General features: G+C 44.9%; 1 protein-coding gene across 1 annotated transcript; it reads right to left on the bottom strand.

Moving 5' to 3' along the window:
* Positions 1 to 12,927: 12,927 nt before the first annotated feature.
* On the bottom strand, positions 12,928 to 22,701 carry HIF1AN (hypoxia inducible factor 1 subunit alpha inhibitor). The gene is made up of 8 exons (XM_064144813.1): positions 22,515 to 22,701; positions 20,925 to 21,175; positions 19,591 to 19,739; positions 17,850 to 17,995; positions 17,250 to 17,356; positions 16,798 to 16,861; positions 16,443 to 16,553; positions 12,928 to 15,331 (listed from the first exon to the last, which is right to left on the bottom strand). The coding sequence occupies exons 1-8, from the start codon at positions 22,683 to 22,685 to the stop codon at positions 15,287 to 15,289; spliced, it is 1,044 nt and encodes a 347-aa protein (XP_064000883.1). The 5' UTR covers positions 22,686 to 22,701; the 3' UTR covers positions 12,928 to 15,286.
* Between the last annotated feature and the right edge of the window lie 1,456 nt (positions 22,702 to 24,157).

Here is a 24,157-nt window from a genome sequence, read left to right as displayed (position 1 = left end):
GAAACCTCCATCTTCGTCAACACTGATATCCCCAAACCTGATTCATAGCCCAGGCACTTCAAAACTCAGCTCCTTTGGGTCTGAGCTCTCCTCTCTCTGCTCCCCATTTGCTCACTCGTTCGCTGATTATTGAGCCACCTCTCAGCACTTGAAAAGCAATGCCGTATCTTGAGTTGTCATATCCTGGGGCTTCCATTACCCAACACAGCCACCACCTTTCACTGTTACTTTCATGCAAGGCCATAGTGTGGGAATTTGCCCACCCACCCCTGGTCTTTTGCCTTCCCAGTGTGTTTGGGCACTTGAGGACACATCCATCACCAGACAGGTAGGTTTATCCCAATGCCTGGAAAATTCTGGACAGTGACTGCCTGGTTGTGCCCAGGGTGAAAGACTAGTATTTGATGGTGCCTTTCCTGAGCAACAGTGGTCCAGCTGTTTGGACACAGGAGGCAACACAAGCATCATCAAGTGCTAGCAGCAGCTCTGCCCTGCTCAGCAAGGAGTGAGAGGGTCTGACATCTCTACAGCAACTGCCAGAGGTGACAGCAATGTCTTGGCCAGATGCATCAGGGGATACAGCTCACCAGAGCTGTTCCTGAGGAGCAGAGTGACTCACAGAGCTGGAGAGCCGCTTTGGGAAAGGCAATCTGCTGTCACAGCAGAGAGACTGCATGCAGGGAAAGGCAGCAGCCCATCTGATGGCAAATCCTCCCGCAGCTGGGCCAGGTCTGGCTGCTATTCAGCAAGGGGAGTCTCAAGCCAAATAAACCAAAAATCAGCACAGCAGGTGTAGCAGCACCCAGAGGTCAAAGGCAACTTGGGTACTAGGGGCCAGGACAGTGTGCAGCTTCTACACAAGTTCCCTGATGCTGACAGGGAAAGAGAAGAACCTACAGTTAAGCCAGACAAATTCCAGGCAAAAAAATGAGATCAAGTGATGGGCTTTATATGAAGTGATGGGGGCCTTTCACCTCTGGAGCAAATTCCTCAAAGCAGTGGTAGATTTTCTGTCCCAGTGCCTTCAAACCTTGACAGGAGGCCCTTTGGGAAGGAGGGGTTTAGACAAAAGAAACCAGGAGAATTCCCTCAGTTACCGACAAGCTTACACCGAGTGACTGAACAGCTGCTTCTTGACTTAAAATCTCTCCCTGGCTGTGCTTGAGCTGTACAGCTCTTTCAGGTGTGACAGGCAGACCTGCCTCCAGTACCATAGTCTCCATGTGGGTGGAGCCAATGGGAAAGTGACTCAGGTGGCTTCATAATCTGTCACAGAAACAGCTAGCACATGCACTCTATCAACCCTAGCATTTCTAGTTCACCTATCTGAATGTGAAACCATCTGCTACAGCAAGCAAGAGGAGGGTTTTTCTGTTCTTGACCTGTGCAAAGAACACCACCAACTGCCTGAATCAAAAGAGCATTTTAGCCATGGGATCAGTGGAGGTGACTGTACCTACTCAAAGAGAACACAAATTACCTGCGGAGTCTCTCACATGGATTTTCTCCCCTCCTCTGGTCATAAGCCAGGAAGAGAATGCACATGTCATCTTCCAGAGGACCTTCACCAGGGTGACACCAACTGTACTGTAACCCCTGTGCAAAGAAGCAGCTGCCAACACAGGTGGGGTCTATTTGCACTTCAGGCCCAGAAACAGATAGCAGTTTACCAGAAGGAGCCATTAAGTCTCTCCTCTATTAATAGTCACTCACTCTTGGGAGTAGTTTAGCAAAGGCCATCCCAGCTAAGCCTGCATTTTCCCAGCAGCTCCCTGAGGAAACTGGCACATGTAACGTCATGACTACAGACATCTGCCTCAGCCTCTTGTTCATTCACTCATGCTCAAAGACAGCACCATGCCTGAGAGGTCATATAGACGCTTCCTATGATGCCAGATACTCCAGAACTTTAGATAGGCCAGTGCAAGCCTCAGGCAAACACACCATAATAAACACCTCCAAGAAAATTCAGTCATCACATTACTTCCATTTGCACTTGAATCCCCTCAACCTCAGATTACAGCTCTGCTGCCTTCACTTGGAAGCTTCCTGCCTACCAATGATCTGACTCTAGGTCCATGGCTGACTGGCTGAAGTTACTTCTGGTGTATTTCAAATCCAGGGAACTTGAAGCAAATGTAGATTGGATTGGAGAGCCCTGAAAGGCCCATAGATCTAGAGGATGAATTTTCATGTAGCACCATGAATGCAAGGCTCATAAAAGGACTCACATGATGGACAGAGAAGGAGGCAGGTATCACCTGGGACTGATATCAATGTATTGGGAAATAGAAGGCCTTACTGTTCTACAGCTCTGAATTTCCCTGTGGAAAGTGAGTATTACATCTCTACCCAAATCCCAGCCAACCTGATCCTCTCTTTCAGCTGGCAGGAGGTAAGAGCTGGTGTTCTCAGCAGAGAGCTGAAGTAGGTGAAGACTCTCTTGCTCTGGACACCATATATACACAGTCTAGGAGACCTCTGCCTCCAGATCTCTGTGCAGACTGGTAAGATCAAGAAGGCAAAAAAAGACAGGTATTATTAACTAATTTTTTTGTTTGTGAAGAAGGAAGGCTCAAATCTGCTGAGTTTAGAACTGCAGCAGCATGGAAATATCCAGTGAAAAGATAAAGCTGGAAGCAAACTGCAGTCCATAAGTAGCAGAGCAGAGAATGCAAAAGGCAGGGAACTAGTTCATGCAAATGCAGAACCTTTTTAAAAAGGGCAAGTTTTGAGGAGAACTTCATGTTTGAATTTGACCATAGCAGCATATTTTGTAGATTTTCTGCCAGTGCTGTGAGAGCTGGCTTCATTTGCACATCGTAAAGGCAGGGGAGCTATGTAGGTAAACATATCTGTACTCAACAGAGGTAGGCATGCCTCATCAGCTTGATTTCCTAGTAGGCCAATGACTTCTCTACAGTACTTAATGTATCAGCAAGAGCAAGAATGCTCATAGATGTAAACACTGTGAGTGCCTGAACCAGCAGGTGACACAAGGCAAGAAATATAATCTTTCTTTTTAATATACCATGCTTAAGGAGATAAGATTAAAAGCATTCTTTTTAAAGTGGATAAAAACATGTAATGAAAGTAGTCATTATTTAATACCAATGCATTAAAAGCTTCTCCTACCATTATTCTATTCAAATATGGCAGGTATGTGTCTTAATGAAGTCCAGCCTTAAGAAGTTTGCCAGATGAAGTCAAAGACATCAATACAGGTCTGCCTGAAATTTCACTGAAGTTACACACTGCTAATGATCCAGGCACTTGGGTCTCAGTTTTCAGGATCAAATCCAAGAAAAGACATATTCTCATGGTTGTGTACAAACTAGCATAAAAATGAAAGGTCCTGTGCAAGTAGATGAAAAGAACCTACTGCTCACATCAGCTTAGGGCCCCACTGTGTTCCTTATGTTCCTGAAAAGCAGTCAGTTACAGCCCAGAAACATTGATTGTGTTTATTCTTATTTCATTAGGGCAGTTACAGTCACCAGTGAGCTTGGGAAGATTTCTCCCCAGACAGGCTTGGAATCAGTCAGGCTTATCTGGACCAAGCTGCCAATACCCTTGGGGTTTCCCATTTGGTACCCTTTTCACTCCTTTTTCAGAAGCTGTTCCCTCATCAACCACTGAGCAACTTTGGCCACCAGATCCAGGGCCTCAGGGCAGTCAGTAGATCCACCAAAGCTGGATTCCTCCTAGTATTTCAGCCAAGTATTTCCTGTGTCCCTTGGGAAAGGTACAGCTAGATGACACTGGCAAAGTGCATTTCTCCTCTTACTCACAGGTAACCTTCTTCATGACAGAAAAAGAGAAGTCAGCATATGTCAAGAGAAGAAAAGCACCTTTCTGGTACTTCTGTCATTGAGCAAAAATCACTTTCATACACAACATATCTTTGTACCCTGTAAGCAGCAGGATCAAAGCTAGAGATCTGGAGACAGACAACTAGCTCAGGCAGTGAAGTCCCATTGTGTTAGATGTGAAAGCTTTAGGTGCAGTTCCAGTAGATGACAGAGCTCCTTGGCAGAGTGCAGAACTGGTGCCCTGAGGAAGGATGTGGACTTCTGCAGGCCCTGCAATAGCTGGGAAAGTGCTATCCTGAGCAGCACAAGCAGATGGAGTCTGGAGGTACAGGAGATGAGCAGGACCCAGCTCTCCCTTTCTGAGAGGCCAGGACAGCCATTAACCTACAGTGCCTTTGCAGCTCCCAACCTGAGCCAGGCCTGATCCACCTAGCCCATCAGTTCTGCCTCATTGACTGCACACAACCTCTTCCAAATGCTGCTGTAAACTGCAGGCTCTTGGAGGAGGCTGGAAGGTGGTACTGGTGAGGTTCACAGGCCACCTCCTGGCTGTCTCCTCTCCAAGCACAGCCACCTTGCCACATGAAGGAAACCTTTGGCAGCTGTCTTGTGCTGGGAGACAAGGCTTGTTGAGCTTGGCTGAGTAATCCCAGCCGCTCCCATCACTGCAGCTGCATGCATCCTCGTTCTCCCAACCCAAGGATGGCTGCCTCGCTGAATCACCCCATTAAATTGCTAATATCTTATTGTTCTTTAAGATTTCGAAACTTGCTGCGAAACGTTTACAGATAATTTTTTTTTGCCTGCAGTCACTGTGCCTAATGCCCAGTCATTGAGTGCCATATGTGTTTATATGCACTGCAATTTTCCACTTGATTACATTTTACCACAAACACTTTCATCCACTCCGCAAAGACAGCAGCAACACATCCATAACGTTCAGAGCAGCCCAGACAGACAGAGCCCAGACACAAACGTCTCTGCTAGCCAGGGCACCTCAAATTGTGAGAGTCTTAAATGAAACTGACCCAAACTCCAATCCTGAAGTCCCCAAGGGGACACAAACCTCTATCAGCTAAAGAAACATGCAAAGTTATCTTCATACTCTAGCTTCCTCTTTAAGCACAGAGTGCTGCTCACAAGTCTGGAACAGCTGCACAACATAGAGATGCTTGCCAACAACCAAGGATATTTCAAATTCTCCAGGAAAGAGCAGATGACCCAGGCCACTACAAGGATGCTTAGCACCTGAACATGAAACTGCAGAAATCCACAGGGACAGCAACAGTGCCCCATGGAGCACAGACCAGTTCTGGAATTAGATCCTGCGCCCCTGAAAGTGCAGTTAAGTTCTTGTTCATCCTCCAACTAACTGGCTATATTCCAGCTTGTCCATGGTGGGGTCACAGCTTCTGATTGCAACATCTTCCCATTTGCAACTAGGCAAGTCATCCTATCACAGCATACAGCATCCTGACCAGAAGGTCAGGCCCTGACTGAAGACATAGGCCCCCTTAACTCCAGCTGGCTCAGGGCCATAGCAGTGCTCATGTAGCCAGGCTCCTGCTTTCCAGGAGTGGACAGGCAACAGATGTATCTACACAGCAACACTGACATCTCCACATGAGCTCACTTATCTCGCCACTTCAGCACAGCACTAAGCAGAGGACAGCAGCTCAGCTGTAGCAGTAGTACCTCTGCAGTAGTGAGTCAAGCCTCAGCACTATGCTGATGTGGCAATGCTGCTTTGGTTCTTTGTCAAACAGCTCTGCCCTTGCCTTGCTGCATGGTATGAACACTCACTGGAGGGAAGCAACAAGTATCTGCTATGTGATGATTAAGAGCTCTCAATCCACTGCCATATACCTCAGCTGGCCTTACTGACCAGCTCAGCCAACAGATGTGAGGAAGCTCTTCATATCCCTGGAGACCAAAGAAAGCATCCTACAACATTTTGCCACAAAGACTTCTACCTAGAGCAATAGAATAATTAAATACTTCCCTTACATTCCGGTTACCTGGAATCCATAATCATAGAATAAACTAGGTTGGAACAGGCCTCAGGAGATCATGCTGTTCAACCTCCCACATATAGCAGGTACAATCAGATCAGGTTGCTCAGGACCTTGGACAGACAAGTTGATATTTCTAAGGATGGAGATATCACAACCTCTCTGGGCAAGCAAAGCTGAATTTAGCGGGTAAGAGCAACAGTGAAAACCCACTGTTGCACACTCTCAGGCTTCTCTTTCCTTGTTTTATCCTTGTGAAGAGAGAAGGAAAGACAGACAAGCATTGTGTTCTACTTGCTGCTCATGGCTTGGGAGCACAGATACAAATTTTATCACAGCAGTGCTATTGGATTCAAAGCCTTGCATGCAACAGTTAAGGAACCTTTAAAAACTTAGATGCTACTAGGGCTCTTAACGATTTATAACAGGCTTTCTAGGATAGACATCATTAACTGCACTGGTGGGATTTAGCTCCTGAAGATCTCACATGTTCACTCTGAAAACTCCTGGCCCTGAAATGAACTGTCAAAGACCTCTGCCGTGTTCCCTTCTTAAGTTACATTCAAGAAAGAAATGTTCCTACCTATTATTGGATGTAAACTGTCCAGGAGTAGGCCATTTTCTGCTGCTAATAAACATCTCCTGTCCTTGAGTGAGCACAAGGCTGCAAACGTAACTACCTCATACTAGAAAAGAGGAATTGAAGCCATTAGTGGTCACTAGCCTGGAAGTTCAAAGTCAGTGTTCCTCATCATGGACACATGAGCACAAGCCTGCAGAAAGCAAGCTGCATCAACAAGCCTAGCTGCCAGGAAAGGCTACCACTGTTTTGCCAAGTGTTTACAGCCTTTTTTTCAACATTGCTTAGTACCACCAGCAGAAAATCAATATTTCCTTGAAAGAAATGCTAGTTTAGAAAAATTCAGCAGTGACCTTGGCAGCAGTCACTCCCAAGACATGGGGCAGTGTGTCTGTCAGAGGGAGCACACAATGCATTTTTGTCTGCTGGCAAGTGCCTGTTAACTCTTCTTTAGTTTGAGCCTTCCTATATTCCAGAGATCTGATGCGGTCAGCACAGAAGGGGCCAAGATGTTTATGCCAGCTGAGATCTTTGCCCTCCCTTTAGACTTGGGCTGTATCAACTTTTAGGTCTGTACCTGAAGGGCAACCTTTTTACAAGGAGAAAACAAACAACAGGAAGGTGTAGCAGTGAGGTTGTGGTTTTTCCTGAGCATCTTCACTGAATCCATCTAGCTGTAACTGACTTTCATGTAGGGCATGGTGAAGAGTGCGTAGCGATGTTTTGCAAGAGGGTGTAGAGCTTTGCAGAGTCAGTTGGGAGCTATCACCTCCCTGGCTACTCCTCTCAGAGGTGTAGTTGCCTTGAACTAGGGGGTTTGACTTTATGTTCTGTTCCATCTCAAGACCTGGCACCTTCAAAGCACAGACACCTCACTTTATCTTCCCCTCTCTTTGTCTACTTTGAGAGTTAAGGCAGTCTTAATCTAGGGCCTTTTGTCCAGGATGAGCCTCTTCCCTGTCTTTGAGGCTCAATTCAGGCTCATTTACTTGTATAATAGGAATATAAGACTAGAGAAGGTTCCTTAGATCACTATATCACATCTCCTCCCTTATGATACATGACTACCTCATGCGACACTTTTACATCACCTTCCATCTGACTTTTAAGTGCATCACCTTTAACTTCTTTCTCTCTTGCTGTTTCCTCCACGTCTGTAAATGGATTGTGCAATCCATTGCTCAGCACTAAGGATCTCTAGACATCCCCAAAGGCTCTGAGCAGAATGGTTATTCGAGTCTTTCCTCCCCACTGCAGAGGGTATCTGCTTTCGTGCTAAGAGGAAAAAAGAGTAACTCCAGAAATAAGGCATTCCTTGACTCCATGCCAAAAGTAGAGAGTACAGTATCACAGTATCAGTACGCTGCAAAGCTTGATCAGAACAGATGAAAAAAGCTTTTGGGGAATGCAATGTACCCTGATCCACCCCATTTTCATTGTAGTTAGGTGGCAGAGCATTTGCAATAGCATGTACTGTGACCTGTGAGCTGCCCTGGCTGTGGGAGAATGGAAGGTACTCTCGTGGTAACATGACAAGTCCAGGTGAACCATGGCAGAGACTCAGTCAACTCCTGCACAAGACAAAGGGGAGTTTCCCAGAAAGGCTTCCACATCCAACTGCAGAACCATTCCCATTGTTTTTTCCCTTGATGATTTCAGCCTGCTCTTCTTTCTTCTCCAATAGGTTTTCCCTCCAGCCACTCTACTGGAGGCTGGTATTTTTCTGAGTAGCCTGAGAGGAAGGGAGCAAAGTACGACACATTCAAACTACAGCAAAATGACATATTCATCACAACTAATGGGGGCTCAGTACCCCAACTGCATGCTGCCCCACTGCCCATTTCCCATCTGCCTCTGCTGGTTTCCCCTCCTGCTCCCCTCCCTGCATTTCTGATGGTGTCACTCCAAGCAAAGTGGCTGATCTGATTGGTGAGAGAACACGAGAGTTGTCAGAGAAGGTGCTCACAGACATTTCTTGACCGCCTCAAGGAAATAAAGGCCATCGCTGAGCCTGTCAAAATGATTAATTGCTTACAGGGAATGAGGGGGAGGAGGGAGAGGGGAAAGATGAGGAAGGAGGAGAGAAAGACAGATGAGATGGGGAGAGCTATAAACAAACAGAAAAGCAGGAGAGACAGGATTGCCTATGTGCTGGAGAGGAGGTGGAAACAAGGGGCCCCAGGCTGTGCTTGGAGTGAACTGGTGGCAGATGAATGGATCCTTCGGAGGCCTGAATTCCACTTGGAAATTCCCAGCCCTGCTCACACCCTAGGTTTGCACCATTCTCAAAAAGAGACTCAAAGACTAGTAAGGTCTGCCCTGATGAAGTGGCATCAGACCAGACAGCACAAGTAATGTGGCCCTGTGACTCGGCAACTCTACAAATCTTCACAGTTCATGTGAGCTGACAGACCAGAAGCTTACTACCTCAAATGCCAGGCAAGGTCTTACCACCTTGAAGTGGTTCAAACCACTACACCACCTCATACCATCTAGGTCCACAGCCTGTAGTGACTGGCATTTGATCTAAATGCCCACCAGCACCAGTATTTCTTTTCTGCCAGAAGCATTTTACCCTGGTGAAACACAGATGGATGGCAGCAGCTTCCAAAAGACTGTAAGCGGCACTGCCAGAGAAATTTGGAGCAGAATCAGTCTATCACCCACAGCACTAAGTTCTCCCACAGAAACTGCCTATTTGGATGATGTTATAATAACCCCATGTGCCCTCATCCCTAGTGTTCAGTTCAGCTAGGCTCCTCACAAAGCTCACTGCATGAGGCCGGCAAGTGCTTAAGCAACTCAGGGAGCACAGGACTCACAGCAGATAACAGAGATTACCTGTACACAGAACAGCATACACTCCTCCCTTTCTGGCTTTCAGTGATCAGCATAAGCCACATCCAAAGATTCTCCCTATCAAGGCATCCAATGGCAAATCCTGACTACTCAGGAAAAAGAGTACAACTGAAACTCTGAAAGTCACACCTGTGGCTTCTCCCATCTCATACATTCTCTCTGAAAACACACATCACAAGCTGCCTTACCATCCATAGAAAAGGATGCTCTTCCAAATTCTGTGATTCTAAATGTGAATGTGCATTTAAAATGCGGCTGTGCATGAGAAGCAGTCCTCCCTCTCACTTGTTTGAGATAGTGATTTTCATTGGACACATCTCCTCACAGCAAGCTTGTGCTTGACGATTCTCCAGTTTCTCCTACGATAAGCGCTGGATGAGAAGCCCTGTTATACCCTGTTCTGAGATCTGCTGCTTTTGCTTTCAAGTTCCTGTGGTGAACAAAACTAGGCATGGGAAGAGACTGAAAATCCAAGTTGCTGTCACTTCTCTAAGCTCAGTGCCACCTCGGAATGAGGCAACATGCTTTCAGTTCTCCCCTTTGGAGGTATCTGCTTTGATTTCCAGTCACAGAAAGAATAATTACCCTGACAGAAACCGCCACCTCAAGCGAATGACCTAGCCTTGCAAAGACAGGAATTGTCACTGAAATCAATGAATCCACTAAGCTTGAGATGAACCAACCAACATTATATGCCCCACAAATAGTCTGTCATCCCCCCCTCACAAGTTATAGCTGTTGATCAGAGGCAGTGCCTTTTCATGCAAATGATGCCAAAATGTTTAACCTGACAAGATCTGAATGCAGCTGTAAGAAAAACAGGTAACAGATTTCATGTGCATCAATCGTTTGATCAAAACCCACAAACCCCAATCAAATCTGTATACTGCATCGTGCATGGCTGGATGATGAGCAAAGCCAGTAAACGAGAAGCCACAACTGCCTTCCTTTCTTTACCTGTCATGCTGCCTGTCAGGTTCCTCCTTGCTCTTGTAATAAGTGACATTATCAGGAAAGGAGCCTGGAATTGCTTTTACATTGCTTATCCTAATCTTTTTGTATGCCATTCAAGGCCCATGCCTGCTCTCCTCTGCACCAGAAAATACAAAGCTGATGCCAAGTTGTGGGGAAAGGAGACCATAAAAATCTAAGATCTGTAGTTTTTGCTGGCAATTTGCAGACATACGCAGAGAAAGAAGTGCAAGGAGTTAATGAGGAGAGAACTCCAAGATGTTCTCTTCCTCTTACTGAGCAAATAGTCAAGAATCACTGAGCAGCACAGAAAGATTTTGCCTAGCTGCCTTCCTGAAGCTTTCCAACCCAGCCAAGACCCTCGCTGCTGCTCCATACCTAAGCAGAGGAGGCTCCGTAGAGCAACAGCAGCACTCAGTTACACATCTCATGGACTTCACTGTGGTTCTAGAGGCAGCCTCTATTGTTTGCAGGATATTCTCCCCCCTTCTTTCCTTCTAACAAAGATTCTGATTAATGATCGCTCATTTCTAATTGTCAAATTTCTTTTCCTTCATCCTGTGTCTAATCACCAGTGACAGAAGCCATTACGCAAATGAGAGCAGACGACTTCCCACAACTGTTCTCGTTGGTAAAAGCCTTGTAATTTAAAGCTCTGATTTGTAGAGGAAAGCTGCGTTTCCCCAAGGCGTCCAGGCATCTGTTCCACTTACTCTCCAAGAGCCTCGACTTCCGCTCCCTCCCCCCACAATTAATCCTCTGCTTGCAACAAATATTTGACTTTGCAAGGCAGTAATTAGAACTTACTTTGCATGTGTTTGTCACAGCAACAGCACCTTTCCCCCTTTCCTCTAGACACCACGTATGCAGAAAGGCATTCAGAGAAGATGGTGATTCAGGACTTCTCTGAACATTGACTGAAGAGACACCATCTCCAAAACAGCAGGAAAAGGGAAGACCATAAACCAGAGCACAAGAAATCTCTTTGCACACATATGGCAGAAAGGAATCTTAGAGAAAAATGCTTAAAAAAAACCCCAACCAACCAACCTGTGTAAATGCAGTACCCCCACTGCAGTTGCTGCTCTGATTCCAGGGCTGGGACAGCAGAGTGTGTTGACCATGCATCAGCACAGAGGCCTGTCAAAATTGTCAAGACTCCCAAGTGCATCATCCCCCCCCTTCTAGGACTTTAAAGAGCAACTGGTGTGCTCAAGGACAGCTTGCTTAGTGGTAAGAGCTGTTGTAAGGAAAACAAACAGTAGCCTTAGCCCTCTTTCCCTCAAGAGCTTCTTTGATGTGGAGCATGCATCACTGCTGCATTCACCCGTGTCCCACAGCTGCGGCTATGTCTCATACCTCCTCAGCCCTGGCCCTGATCCTGACCTGCTGGCTTCTTCTTAGGCCTGCTTTACCACTCCAAATTTCCTGGGTGATCCCTGAGCTAAGCCTGACCCTGATCACCAAGAGGGTAGAGTGCATGAGTCTAAAAACTTGTGTTCTTCTCTTTCCACAGGAAAGATCCCACAGTTGTGATCTACAAAAGAAAGGTCACTTCTCCTTAGAAAATTCCCATTTTTCAAGGAGCAGGGAAATGGAGGAAATGTAAGGGAAGAAATGTATTGTAGGAGCTAAGGTAATAAAGTCAAACAAGAAAAAGACTAAAAGTGAAAAATCTTGGGAGTTTGGTCTGGTTTGCAAATGACAAAAGTCCTCGCCCTTCAGTTTCCACTACTTCTTTACACAACCTGAGGTACTGGAGCCTTGTGGTGCCAGCCGTGCACGTTACCCAAGAGGCATGTGTACATCAGAAAGACTACAGGATCAGACATAACAGACCATGAAGTTCAGTGGAAGAAAAGCATGTGTTCAGAGATGCTGATTCCAACAGGCACAGCAGAGAACGGTGAACACCCATGGTCACAGAAGGCTTTATCCACTTGTCTTTACTACTCCCTCCACATTCAACCTGTCCCCCAAGGGTGTAAGGCAAGAATGCCACTTGTGGCATGCCAGGCTCAGACAGCTGTTATTCCCCCCTACCATTCCCCATCTCTGCTCAGCTCTTCCCCATATTACTACACATCAGATACTTGTTCACATTTAACCAACATTTCAGCGATGGTTACATGCCCAAATTGCTGTAGAATTAATATTACTATAAAATATCCTGTGTCTTTATTAGGTAGAGAGGACTCCACCACCCAAGACTGCTAACATACAGCAGAGGTACACAGAGGAAAACCTTCCACAAAACCTCCCTGACTAAAGTATATACAAGATAAAGGATCAAACAGAAGGCATAACCCAGAAGATAAGCAACTGATAGAACTTATTAGACCTGATAGTGTAGTTTGCTCTGTCATCCTGTCAGTGAACACAGCATGGTGACACCACTTAAGTCAGTGGGAAGAGGAATTTGCTCTTTCCCCATGTACACTTTCTGAAAAAGATCAAGGATACCATCTCATTCTCAGCTCTCCTTTCAGGCTTATGGAAGCAGTATGGGGAAAGTTGTGAAGGCACACAATAATGCAGATGGTACTGCTGTTCTGAAGGCAGCTCTGGAGACCAGTAACTTCCACCAATGAAGAACACAGCAGAGTTCTTAGAAAGAATGAAAGGTAGCTTTAAACAAACTTCTCCTTAGACAGCTCTCCCATGCAGCCACTCACAAAATAAAACCACACAGTTCCGTTGTTCAACATTGGTTGTATTTAAGAACTACACTTCAGAAGGTACCGTGTGTTTGTCATACCCCACCCCCTGCACACACACCCCAAGCAGAGAACACACACAGCTTCCCAATACCATGGCAAGGGGCATTGAAAGCACAAGGTGAAAAGGGATGGGGTGGGGAGTCAGTCCATCAGTGCATTGTAAATGAGCTTTCACAAAGTCAAGTGCAGCAAAACCTGTTCAGACACTTTAAAAGTTAGACCTTTGGCAAATAAAGAAGGGAAAAAAAAGGATCCTAAAGTTCTTTAAGTACCATTCCCTCTCCACATGGGATATGAACTCCCACCCTGAGCTTCAAGAGTTGATGGTGTCTAACAAGTAGTACTGGAGACCATCATGTGCTGAACAAATAGCACAGAGATGAGATATCCTTTGAGCATTTTTCAACCAATGGCATGTGCCCAGGATTCCTGGGAAGGCCTTGCTTTTGGCCAGAATCAGCAGTTTAGCCTTCTTCCCCACCTGCCCAAAAGCTGAACATTGCTAAGTATCAAGCTGAGTGACCTTTGTTTGGGTCTAATCACAGCTTTGGAGAGTCTGCAGCAAGTAACATGGCAGTCAAACTATGCAGTGACACAGACATTTCTTAAACAAGGACCTGCAGCTGCCAATTAAACTTCATTTGTAAAGCAGTCAGAAAACTAGTCTCTGGGACCTCCCGTTTGAGAAGCTTTTCATCTTTGTACAGGATAAGCTCACTGCAAGTGCTGCATGAGCTGTCCAAGCAAAAGATGAGACCTGAGGCCAAAGATGGAGCACTTCCTGAGCAGCATGTTCTCAGTATTTTTATCAGAATCCCATGTCAGAGCAAGCCCTGAAGAAAAGCAGAGAAAATACTGGGAAGTCTCAAGAGAAAAAAATTCCCCACTATTCCCTGGCATGATATATAGGGGCTACGAAACAGCTTATCCCAGTGTAGCTCCTGGGACCTATCACAACCATATCAAATACATGAGACCTTTGCACCACCCCCCAGACCAGGGACAGCAGTGCTGCATACCTCAAGGTAACAAAACGCCAATCTCTGTATGAACCACAGGCTGCTGCAAGGAAGAAAGCAAAATGATTTTCCAGGGTGATTGCCAAAGACTCTAAAACCAAGGTTTGTCTTGTTCCTGTGCCCTGGCCTTGTCACTTCCCAGCCTGCCATGCCAAATCCCAGAACACAAAAAGGATCAAGATAATCTTAACCACATTTAAACAGAAAGCCCTGACTTTTTTTCACACGACTGTACAAGGAAAGGAACCACACACTGGCATGGATTTAACTGATGGACAGGAGCCACAAAACATCACACAAAATGCACACCTATGTGCAGCCACACACACTAGAATTCTTGCAGTTTCAGTCAAAAGGGCACTTTCCTATGTTAGTCTGAGGAGCCAGCACCCCTGGTGAGGAGAAGGGAGGCTCTATACCTATCTGACACTGCATTCTGACAGTGGGGAATTTTATTTTAAAATGTGGCTGAATCATTCAAGACTTGTAGAGTGCCCTGGCATTTACATATCTCCCTTCATAATGCTACATACCCTTTTAACCACACTGCAGCTTCAGAGGAGCAAGAGAGGATCCACTCCCCAGAGGAAGCTGTCATAAAGTAGATTTATCTAGACTCCTACAGTATAGATGTTATTTGGAAATCACAGGATTTGGTGCTCACACACTAGATGAATTCACTCTGATCTCTACCCTGTACTAAGTCCAAAGCATAGATGTGTTAAGTTAAAAGAACTCAATCATTTGTCCAGTTGCTCAGCACATACAGGCCATCTCATATGTTCATTTCTGTTATACAAAATGGTGCCAGAGTTGAGCATGAACAGGTCCTCTAACAACAGAGGACTGTGAAACTTATCATGTCCCATTTTATATCCACTGCAGGCATCAACACATAAACCCAGACAGGATATCCAAACTCTGTGAGGATTGTGAAACAAAATTGCTCCTGGTTTTCCTCCAAGCTCCTCTTCAAATGCCGAATATCCTGAAGTGGCACATCCAAGTGCCAGAAGCCATACTCTTTGTTGTGGAAAACAGGGCAGAGGGAGAAAAATACAAGTTAGTGAGCATGAATCCAGCTTCCAATAAGTGCAGACTCTTTCTTGGGAGGTTCAGTTAGATGAGAGTGGAGGACGAACAGGGTACTAACAGTTTTGCAGTTCCAGTAGCCCCCCTTTATTGTAGTGGGGCAGGGATGGGCCAGGAAACCCATCAGTCTGTTAAGTGCTGCGTGCAATACTAGCGCTCAGTATCTTCCATTGCTTGTGAACAAAGCAGCTCCAACATCAGTCACCCAGGCAGCCAGGCATTAGTCATACCGTCCCTTAATCATCATATTCAACAAGGGACCCACCTGTTCAAAGCAAAACCAGATCATTAGCTGGGACAGTCACACAGAAATGGCACTTGCAGAGCCTGCTCCTCTGTATCACAACACATTATGAGCTGAGCGGCCCAGGGCAGAGGATCTCAGTGCAAACTGAGTCTAGGGTACAAGAAATCAGTTGGAGCACATACTCAAATATCCTATCAAAATTGCAGCATTCTCTGCCAACATGCAACTTCAGTTATCACCAAAACATTGCATCCGCAGTATTTGTTTGCAACTTTTTCACTTCCCACCGTAGATTTTTGATTTCTCAGTAGATGCTATTAAGGGGGTTACTTTTTGCAGGCAAAGAAGGAACATTCTTACTCACTGGTCCTTGGTGTCACTTGGAAGGAAGGCTACAACTGATAATTGTGCTAAAGTTTAGTTTTCAATAAACACCACTCCTATTACTCAGAGCTACCTGGTCGCTGAAGGAAGTTCAGCATCCTATGGCAGCTAAGATAATCTCAGGAGAGAGTCATGATCTCACGAGTGTGCTAAAGAGTTCCTGCACAGTGGTAAGGAGTTACAAGACCATAAAAAATGTTTCTATTTGCATTTTCTATTTCCACTTTCTGATCAGGAAGAGATCTCCAAAATCATACTCTTAGTACTTTTTTTTTCCTTAAATATCAGTTGGTTAAAACTGCAAAGAATTCAGGAATGACTGCGACGTGTTATGGAGGAAGCACATGACTTAAGAGATTTTTCTTATTTAACAAATTTGGATTCAAAAGGTAAACATTTTCTTCTTACAATTACAAGGTATAGCTTCAGCACAAAAGATGAAAGAGAGCCTGAGAGCACCACTTTCCTGGCAGTGCCCAAAGCTGAAGTACACTTCCCCTACACACAAGAACAAGTACTCCATTGTTTGTAGTGGTCCTTTCTATAATTGTAATTTAAAGAGCTTGCCTTTTTGTAGCCAAAGGACCTTCTCAAGACAGCAGGAAGAACCATTCACAGCAACAGAGCAACCCTGCTTTCTCCTAACCTCACTGTGATACCTGCAGAGCCAAATAGTTGGCAGCTCAAGTTTTGCATTAAGCCATAATGATTTAAACAGCAGTAACTATATGATTCTTTTTTGTACCTCTTGTGGATTTCCTAAGGCTTCTCCCAACATCTTCTCAATGTTCCTCATTATTGCCACTTTCTGATGAGCCTTTAATGGATATTCAATTCTCTTTGGGGTTGGGGCGCCCTGGAATATAAAATATAACTCATTGCATGCGTCCTGGATTGGCAGATTATTCCACCTTCTCCCAGCCCCCCAGCTCTTCACACATGATTTGAAAGGGAGACAACAGCTTTCAAATTTGCTTTCAAAGCAAAGGCTTTGGTGCAATGAAGTTCTCAAATTGACAACACATGCCAATACATCTTCAACTGAAAAAATCCTCTGGCACAGAGTTATCCAAGCTGCACAGGAAGATGTTTGTACTCACCTTGTACCAGAAGTTCACAGTGATGGTAATCCCCCCATTCAGGAGAGACTCAATGTGGTGCCACCTGCATGGAAACCACACAAAAGAAACTAAATTATTGTTGTAGCTTAAGGTGGAATACCTTGGACGGATGAGTTCAGGCAGCACTGGACAAATCTTGTCCTGCATTTCCATCATTGAGACCTCAGAACTTCTGGAAAGCTCTCTGTATTTAAATACAGATCCTTTTCTTGGACATATTAGTGTAGTACTTGCACAACAACATAGGGTCAAGAATTACCACTCCTGTTCCATGGATAGGCAGTACAAGCAGATTGGCCTAAAATATCACATAAAATGTCTCGTTGAAGAAGCCAAACAAAATTCTTGTAAGAGAAAACCCAACACTTCAAGCAGACAACCTTATAAACCTCTGATTGCTGATCACCATGCAGTCCCATCATCCTTCTTACCAGTACATAGGTATGTATAACACATCTCCTGGACCCACCACTGTCTCATAGCCAACTACATTCCGGAAGTTTGGGAACTTCTCATAGTCAGGATTGTCAAAATCCACCTAGCAGAAGAAAACATTAATGACTTCCCACAATGACAGTCCTCATTATTGACTCTCAGTATCAATTCATCAATGATCTTGAGCTTCCCTATGTGGCTTTTACATTTTCAGTCATGAACTAAGCAAACTGCAAGGTGCTGCAGTACCTTCAAAGTAGCACCAATTTAGTCAGGAGATCTGCAATTTGACTCTGTCCAAATTTGCATTTGACCAAGTGATTGATGAAACAGAACTGAGAAGGTAGCAACTGTAGCCCCACTGTGCTGTCAGTAAGCAGACGCTTACAGCCCTAGCACTTGCAAGTCAGAACCAGACACAGAAAAACCACCAGTGCTTCTATCTATTCTCACCAGTTAACAGATCCGAACCCAGGCTTTACAGAAGCTCAGCAAGGGGGATGCAGCTTTACTTCCAGTGCAGCTTCCTTCTAACTAGCATCTTCACAAATGCCCTTTTTCTGCCATGAAGAAGAGAACAGATCTGCTACTCTCACCTGGCTCTGTCTGTCGCATGGATGGTGCACAGGATAAGGGTAGAGGCATTCAAACTGATCAGGAGGGAACAGGATACATCTCTTGTAACCCTTAATCTGAGCAAAGAAGTTCTGCTGCTCATCATAATGAGCTGGTGTCACATTGCCTGCACAGAGAGAAAACATGATAATCAAGACACTCTCACATACAGGTGTAAAAGACAGAATCCAGTCATATTCCTTGCTAGAGACAATAAATGCACTCCCACCTCTTCAGAAAACTAAACAAGGAAAATGATCACAGGCACATTGCAAGCTGATCACGGTATCAGTCAGCCTTTATTGAGCAGTTGCTACTCTATTTCCATTCTAAATCCATATTCAGCAATTTATGCTCTACAGGATCAGGATTTCCAGCTTGTTTCCATGAACAGCAGATGGTGAAAGCTGACAGACAACTTTTTCATAAAACACTCTGTTCAGATGACAAGTTGTGGAACAGACTTTCAAAAATTATAAGCCCAGAGAAAATGCTTCTAATAGCCTGATTCTGAAATAAGTCCTAATAGTTCTGCAAGAAAACAAATTAAACAACTCTATTTGTCATTGGGGTTCCTGATGCACCTCCTCAGTATGCTTAACAGTTTTGAAGCTTGACAGTCACCAGTAGATCCTAAACTTAATTAAACCTTTAAATACATTGGGGATTTTGTACCATAGATCATATAATCATATGCCCCTGTAAAGTCACTCCTTTTTCTAGCAGACCTAAGTCCAAGATAATTCCTTGGTTCTTGTGGGTATGCACAACCTGTTGGCAACAGTTTTATTGATCACATTATGGTCTGTAAGGAAGTGTCAGTGCAGTGTTTTTATGTGATGTTCTTTTCCCACAGCTAGTAAAACAAGTAGCAAAGATAAACTGCTTTAAGTTGAGTGGAACGTGCTGCACAGGGGGGAAAAAAGTCTGCTGTCAGTACTGAACAGCTTTAAATTTCCAAGCAATTATAATTGGGTGTGATGATCACATCGATCCTAGGCCATCTCACTTGACAAAACTATGTACGTTCCTTGCCCACTTACTGAGATTACTTTCTTCTAAGAATTCTTCTAAGCCAACTGCCTATGAATCAGTCTCCATATGGATCTGAATTCCACTCTATCCAGATATTTTTAGAATTTATCCATCTGCAAGTTCTCTGGTGCCCTCTAACCTCCCAAGAACAAATTCAGCTCTTAAATGAAAGTGAGTTCTTCTTCACAGTGTAAAAGTTCAAGTGAGAACAAATGCTTCACAGACTTAATCGATGTTTCCTCCTGGGTAGACAGTGAACATGCCAAGAAAAGCCCAGAAGGCTAACTTTGCAAGCCCCTTTGCATTGTACATCTGCAGGCTGAGCATTTTAAATCTACATCATCTGAAGCATTTAAACAAGAAAGAGGCCTCATAATACCATTAACAATTACAGAAAACACAGACCTACCAGCATCACACAGACTTTTGCCATAAGCATGAGATTACATCCAGGCACTCACAGGATGTCACTGAGGAAACACAAACTGTTCCTTTGGTTGTCTTCTCTCTATAACCCACATAACATTGTGACAACAGTCCTCTTGACCCAAAGCTTTAAACAACCTGCTCTGAAGAAACACTTGCAAGCTGGTGGAAAATACATTCAAAAGACCTTGTGGAACTGAAATACAGAACTGCTGACCAAATCTTCTCCCTTTTCTCCTCCAGTCAGAGGAAACTGCTTACCTTCCATGCCAATAAGAAGCAAGTTAGAAGTCAGTTGACCCCAGCCACGTTTCCCCTGCTGCTTGTTAATCCAGTTCCAGTTAAAGCCAAGGAAATCCACCACAATCTTCCTTCCAACTGTGTCATTCAAGGTTTGCTGCAGATATAGCCTGTATTTTCACAGAGACAAGCAGAAATCAAGTACTAAGCTTTGTCACAAACAGGAAGACATATCTCTGCTTCTCTTTGGAATAGTGTCAAAAGGGACATAACTCATAGAGATTCTATTGCCATACACTACAAACACCTTTGGAAGGCAACAGTTTCAAGAAGTCCCCAGACTTCGCTGAAAGATTTTCTGATACAGAATGGAGCAGAACTCAGTGTTGCTTGTACGATCACAAAGGAAATAAAAAAGAGAACTTTAGAACAAGAACAATCTCCTTGTGTTGCAGGAGGAGGAAACTTGCCACTATAAAATATCAAACGCTCCTGAGTAATCCCTGGATAAATGCCAAAATTCTAACTCATCTGTGATATGAGTTACTACTACTAGAAGTGCATGACAGCAAAAACACACTTAGAAAATTCAGGACATTTCGGTATCAAGTTATTTCAAAGTTATGCTTACATTAAGACATAGAGAATCAGAAGAATCAAACACCTGTATTAACAGCCACAGTATTACAGACTACAGTCTGCAATTATGGGAGAAAAATGCTCTTTTAAGTTTGATAACTGGCAACTTTCTGCAGCTGAGTAAGAAGAGACAGGCAGAGACAAGTGGACACGGACATAAAATCTTTTTCAATGAAGGCACAATTAAGCATCCCTATGTCCTTTCAGAAGGCTGGTGACTGGCAAAATTAACTGGGAGTTTAAGCACAGTTGTTAATAGCCATACTCTGTCTCAGTAACTTACATCTATTAGAAATATAGGCCATCATGATCAACAAATTCACAGCATGTATGCAACCTTCTCTCATCTTTCCACAAGACAGCACCAACTGCCTTAGTATTCTACAAAAAGTCGGAGTGCCACAGCCTGCACCTTTTCAGACAACCCAATACCACAGTCTGCCACAAGAAACTGAAACTTAAAGCTTTCTCTTTCTAAAGTCCTGCCTGAGAGAAAGAATAAACAAATAAATCTCTGTAGACAATGTGAACAGTTTAATTAATGGTATGACTTTTTAAATCGGGTAACAACTGCTGTCAACTAGCAGCCCTGCAGGAAAAGCAAGGCTATAAAAATCAGTAAAATTTGAGAGGTTTTCATCATTAGTGCTTACTGAAGAGAAGCTTACCCCCTACTTAAACCTGCAGAAACGGAGAAGCCTCCATGTATTGCTTACCTTTCAGAACTCCCTTTTTGTTGTATTTCTTTGAGTCTCTCCACAAACTCAGTAAACTTCATCTCTTCCCTGCTTGATTTGGGTTTGAAGTTCTTAAAATTGGCCATCTTCTTTTCGTCATAGTACAAAAACTTGTGTGTGCTGGCATTATACACCGAGAAGTCTCCATTACCAATGTTTTCCTGGAGGTAGTCCAGGTCCCATTTCAGAGCAGGATAAACCAGGTTTGTATCTGTTAGTACCACTGGCTCCTGAAGAAAAACAGGGAGTTTATTGATTCAAGAATCTCTTGAACTTGAGAATGATCATTATTACAACCACACAAACTCTCTTTGAAAATGAGGAACTGGAAAGCACATTTGGAGTAAGCAGATCTCTCGGTCTGGGGAAAAAACCTAGCAGAATACAACAGGAAGTTTTAAGAAAATGGTGGCTTGCTCCAACAGCAGTAGTAATGGGGCAGATCACAGAATAACAAAATCACAGGATGTTAGTGGTTGGAAGAGACCTCTAGAGATTTGAGGCCAATCTTCAAAGCACGACACCTAGGACAGGCTGCACAGGAAGGCAACCAGGCAAGTTTTCAAAGCCTTCAGAGAATGAGATCCACAACCTCTCTGGGAAGACTGTTCCAGTGCTCCATCACCCTCACCATAAAAAAATGTCTTCTCATGTTGAGGTGGAACCAACTGTGTTTTAGCTTGTATCATCCATTGTTCCCTGTCATATCACTGGCAGATTCCACTATCTATTCAATCTGAGGTTGGACAAACATTAGAAAAGTTTTAGGCCTACTTGGTCTTGCCAAGTAGCAAAGACACATAGCAGATTCTGTCTGGTCATTGCCAGCTTCAGCTATGAAGGGGCAACTGATGGCAGAAAGATATTCTCAATCCAGAAACAGCACTGATCTCTTTTCTTAGAGGATCACAAATACCTTCCAGCCACCAAACCCCCCAACATTAATCTACCTCATCTATGCAAAAAAACCCACAAACCAAAACACCCAACCAAAAAAACAGCACTACAAAAGACAGAACCTACCTTTTATCACTATCTCCTCACCTATAAATAGTAAGCAACCTAAAGAAAAATAATAGCTGCTCTTTCAAAGTTATGTATGCAGAACTTCCCTTCTCAAGCTTTCTTTTTAAACAAACAGCTAGGAATCCTAAGAAAATGAAACTGCTTCTTGAGCCAATACAAAGGCCACTACTGCAAGTCAACCTTCATATTTATGGTTGCTTTCACTTAGGAAGTAACGCACACATACCCATTGTTTGAAATGGTATTTCCACGATTTCCATCTAGACAACAAAGCACTTAGAGCAAATAACTGCGAATTAACAACTCAATACTGAGGCACTAAAAAGAAATCTTCACTACAACTAAGCGCTACGGGAGAGCAGCAACAGAGGGACAGAGCCGGGGCGGGGAGGGGAGCGCACCCAGGCCCACACAAGGACGCGGGAAAGCCCCACTCTCTGCAAGCCGCCCTGTGAGCCCTGCTCTGCCCGGCCTGATGGTCAGGGTTAGCAGCCCCCGCCCCGTGAAGCACAAGCCTCCCGGCTTCGCCGCAGCCCACGGCACCTCATTCTCGATGAGCTCCTCGGCGCGGGGGTCACTATGGCTGAGCCGAGGAATAGGCCGCGTCTCGAAGGAGTAACGACGGAACTGAGACTCGCTCCATCCACACCCTGCTGCCACCGCTGGGCCCTCCTGGCAACTCGCGGCCGAGGCCGAAGAGGAAGCCGCCGCCATCGCCGCCACAGCCAGAAAACCCGGAACTACAACGCCGGAAACGGAAGCTGCCGACCCATGGCAACGCCGAAAGCGAAGGAAGAAGCCGGGAGGTGGAGGCATGGGGAGGCCAAGAGAGAGAGACGCGGCGCAGAGCAGCGCCCCCGCGCGGGGGGAGGTTAGGCACAGTCTCACCTCCCCTCTGCCTTTTGGCTCTCAGGTTTTTGGGCACCTGCGGGAGTTGGGAGCACACATGGGAATACATCCACTACACAGAACAGAACCGTCTGCGAGACCTCTGCGGGCCTTGGTGGCGCTCGGTGTTCGGCCCCAGCACCCCCTGCATGCCTGCGACTGCCGGCATCTTCCCTCGGAGGCCGCCAGCCGCTGCCAGGCTGCTTCGCTGCCACCTCTAGCTCCAAGGCAGCAAACTACCCCTTGCCCTCAGTCCAGCTGCAGGACATGTACCGGCTCCGCACTGTGCCTGAAAACTAGACGTTTAATTACCATTTGATACAAGAAAAACTACGTAGTGCTGCTCAGTGTAACTAACACCTGCCTTTTGATCACGAACGGACATGATGTGACTAATTCGTTTCAGCAAGATTTCATGAATTAAGCACTTAGGACCAGAACCTTGTGCGTAAACATACGTACTTAGGTAAATGAAACGTGTAATTAGCATATGTTTATTACATAAGACAAAGTCTACATTCTGCTTTTAAGCTGCAAGCAGCAAGAATGATGATTGCTCTTCCCAAATAGGAATGACATGTGAGGCATCAGGTCTTGCGAAAATTTTGGCCTCAGGCATTCAGTGGTTTTCATTGTACACTCAGTGAGTTTGCTGCTCTAGCTGTGTAGAGCTTTGCTTTCATGAGAATAATGAGAATCTACTTTCCAAAAGTTATAAGAAAATTAATGCCCTTTAAATCTACAGAGCTCCTTCTGTATAGCTGAAAAAAAACTGTTATCGAGTGTATTTGTAAACATCAGTATCACAGTATTATTAGGATTGGAAGAGACCTCACAGATCATCAAGTCCAAACCTTTACCACAGAGCTCAAGGCTAGACCATGGCACCAAGTGCCACGTCCAATCTTGCCTTGAACAGCTCAGGAAGCTTGAGCCACATCTAGGAAAGACTCAGATGAAACCCAGAAAGTAAACAGCATCAGTGAAGAGGTGATGCAAGGAGCTGCCAGCCACAAGCTGAGCCTGCCGGGAGCTCAGAGCCCAGACCAACGGCACAGCTAGGAGCTGAAGGTCCGTCCTTCCTTCTAGCATGACACTGCAGTCTCCAGAGTGCCATGTGGTGCAGGGGTGAGACAGGCACCAACCACCTGGACCGTGAAAAATGCCAGCAGCCTCTGCACTGGAGTGTTGGGCCCCGAGTTAGTAACTTTATTAAACAATTGACATATTAACTGCATACTCAGTTGCAGGGGAGTTGGCTGAATTAAGATACCAGACCTATAATGACAAAAGGCCTT

This window comes from Pogoniulus pusillus, chromosome 6 (genome assembly GCF_015220805.1).
Source record: "Pogoniulus pusillus isolate bPogPus1 chromosome 6, bPogPus1.pri, whole genome shotgun sequence".
Classification (NCBI taxonomy): domain Eukaryota; kingdom Metazoa; phylum Chordata; class Aves; order Piciformes; family Lybiidae; genus Pogoniulus; species Pogoniulus pusillus.
Note: the sequence above shows the minus strand (reverse complement) of the source record. Positions and strands in the feature narration are given on the sequence as shown.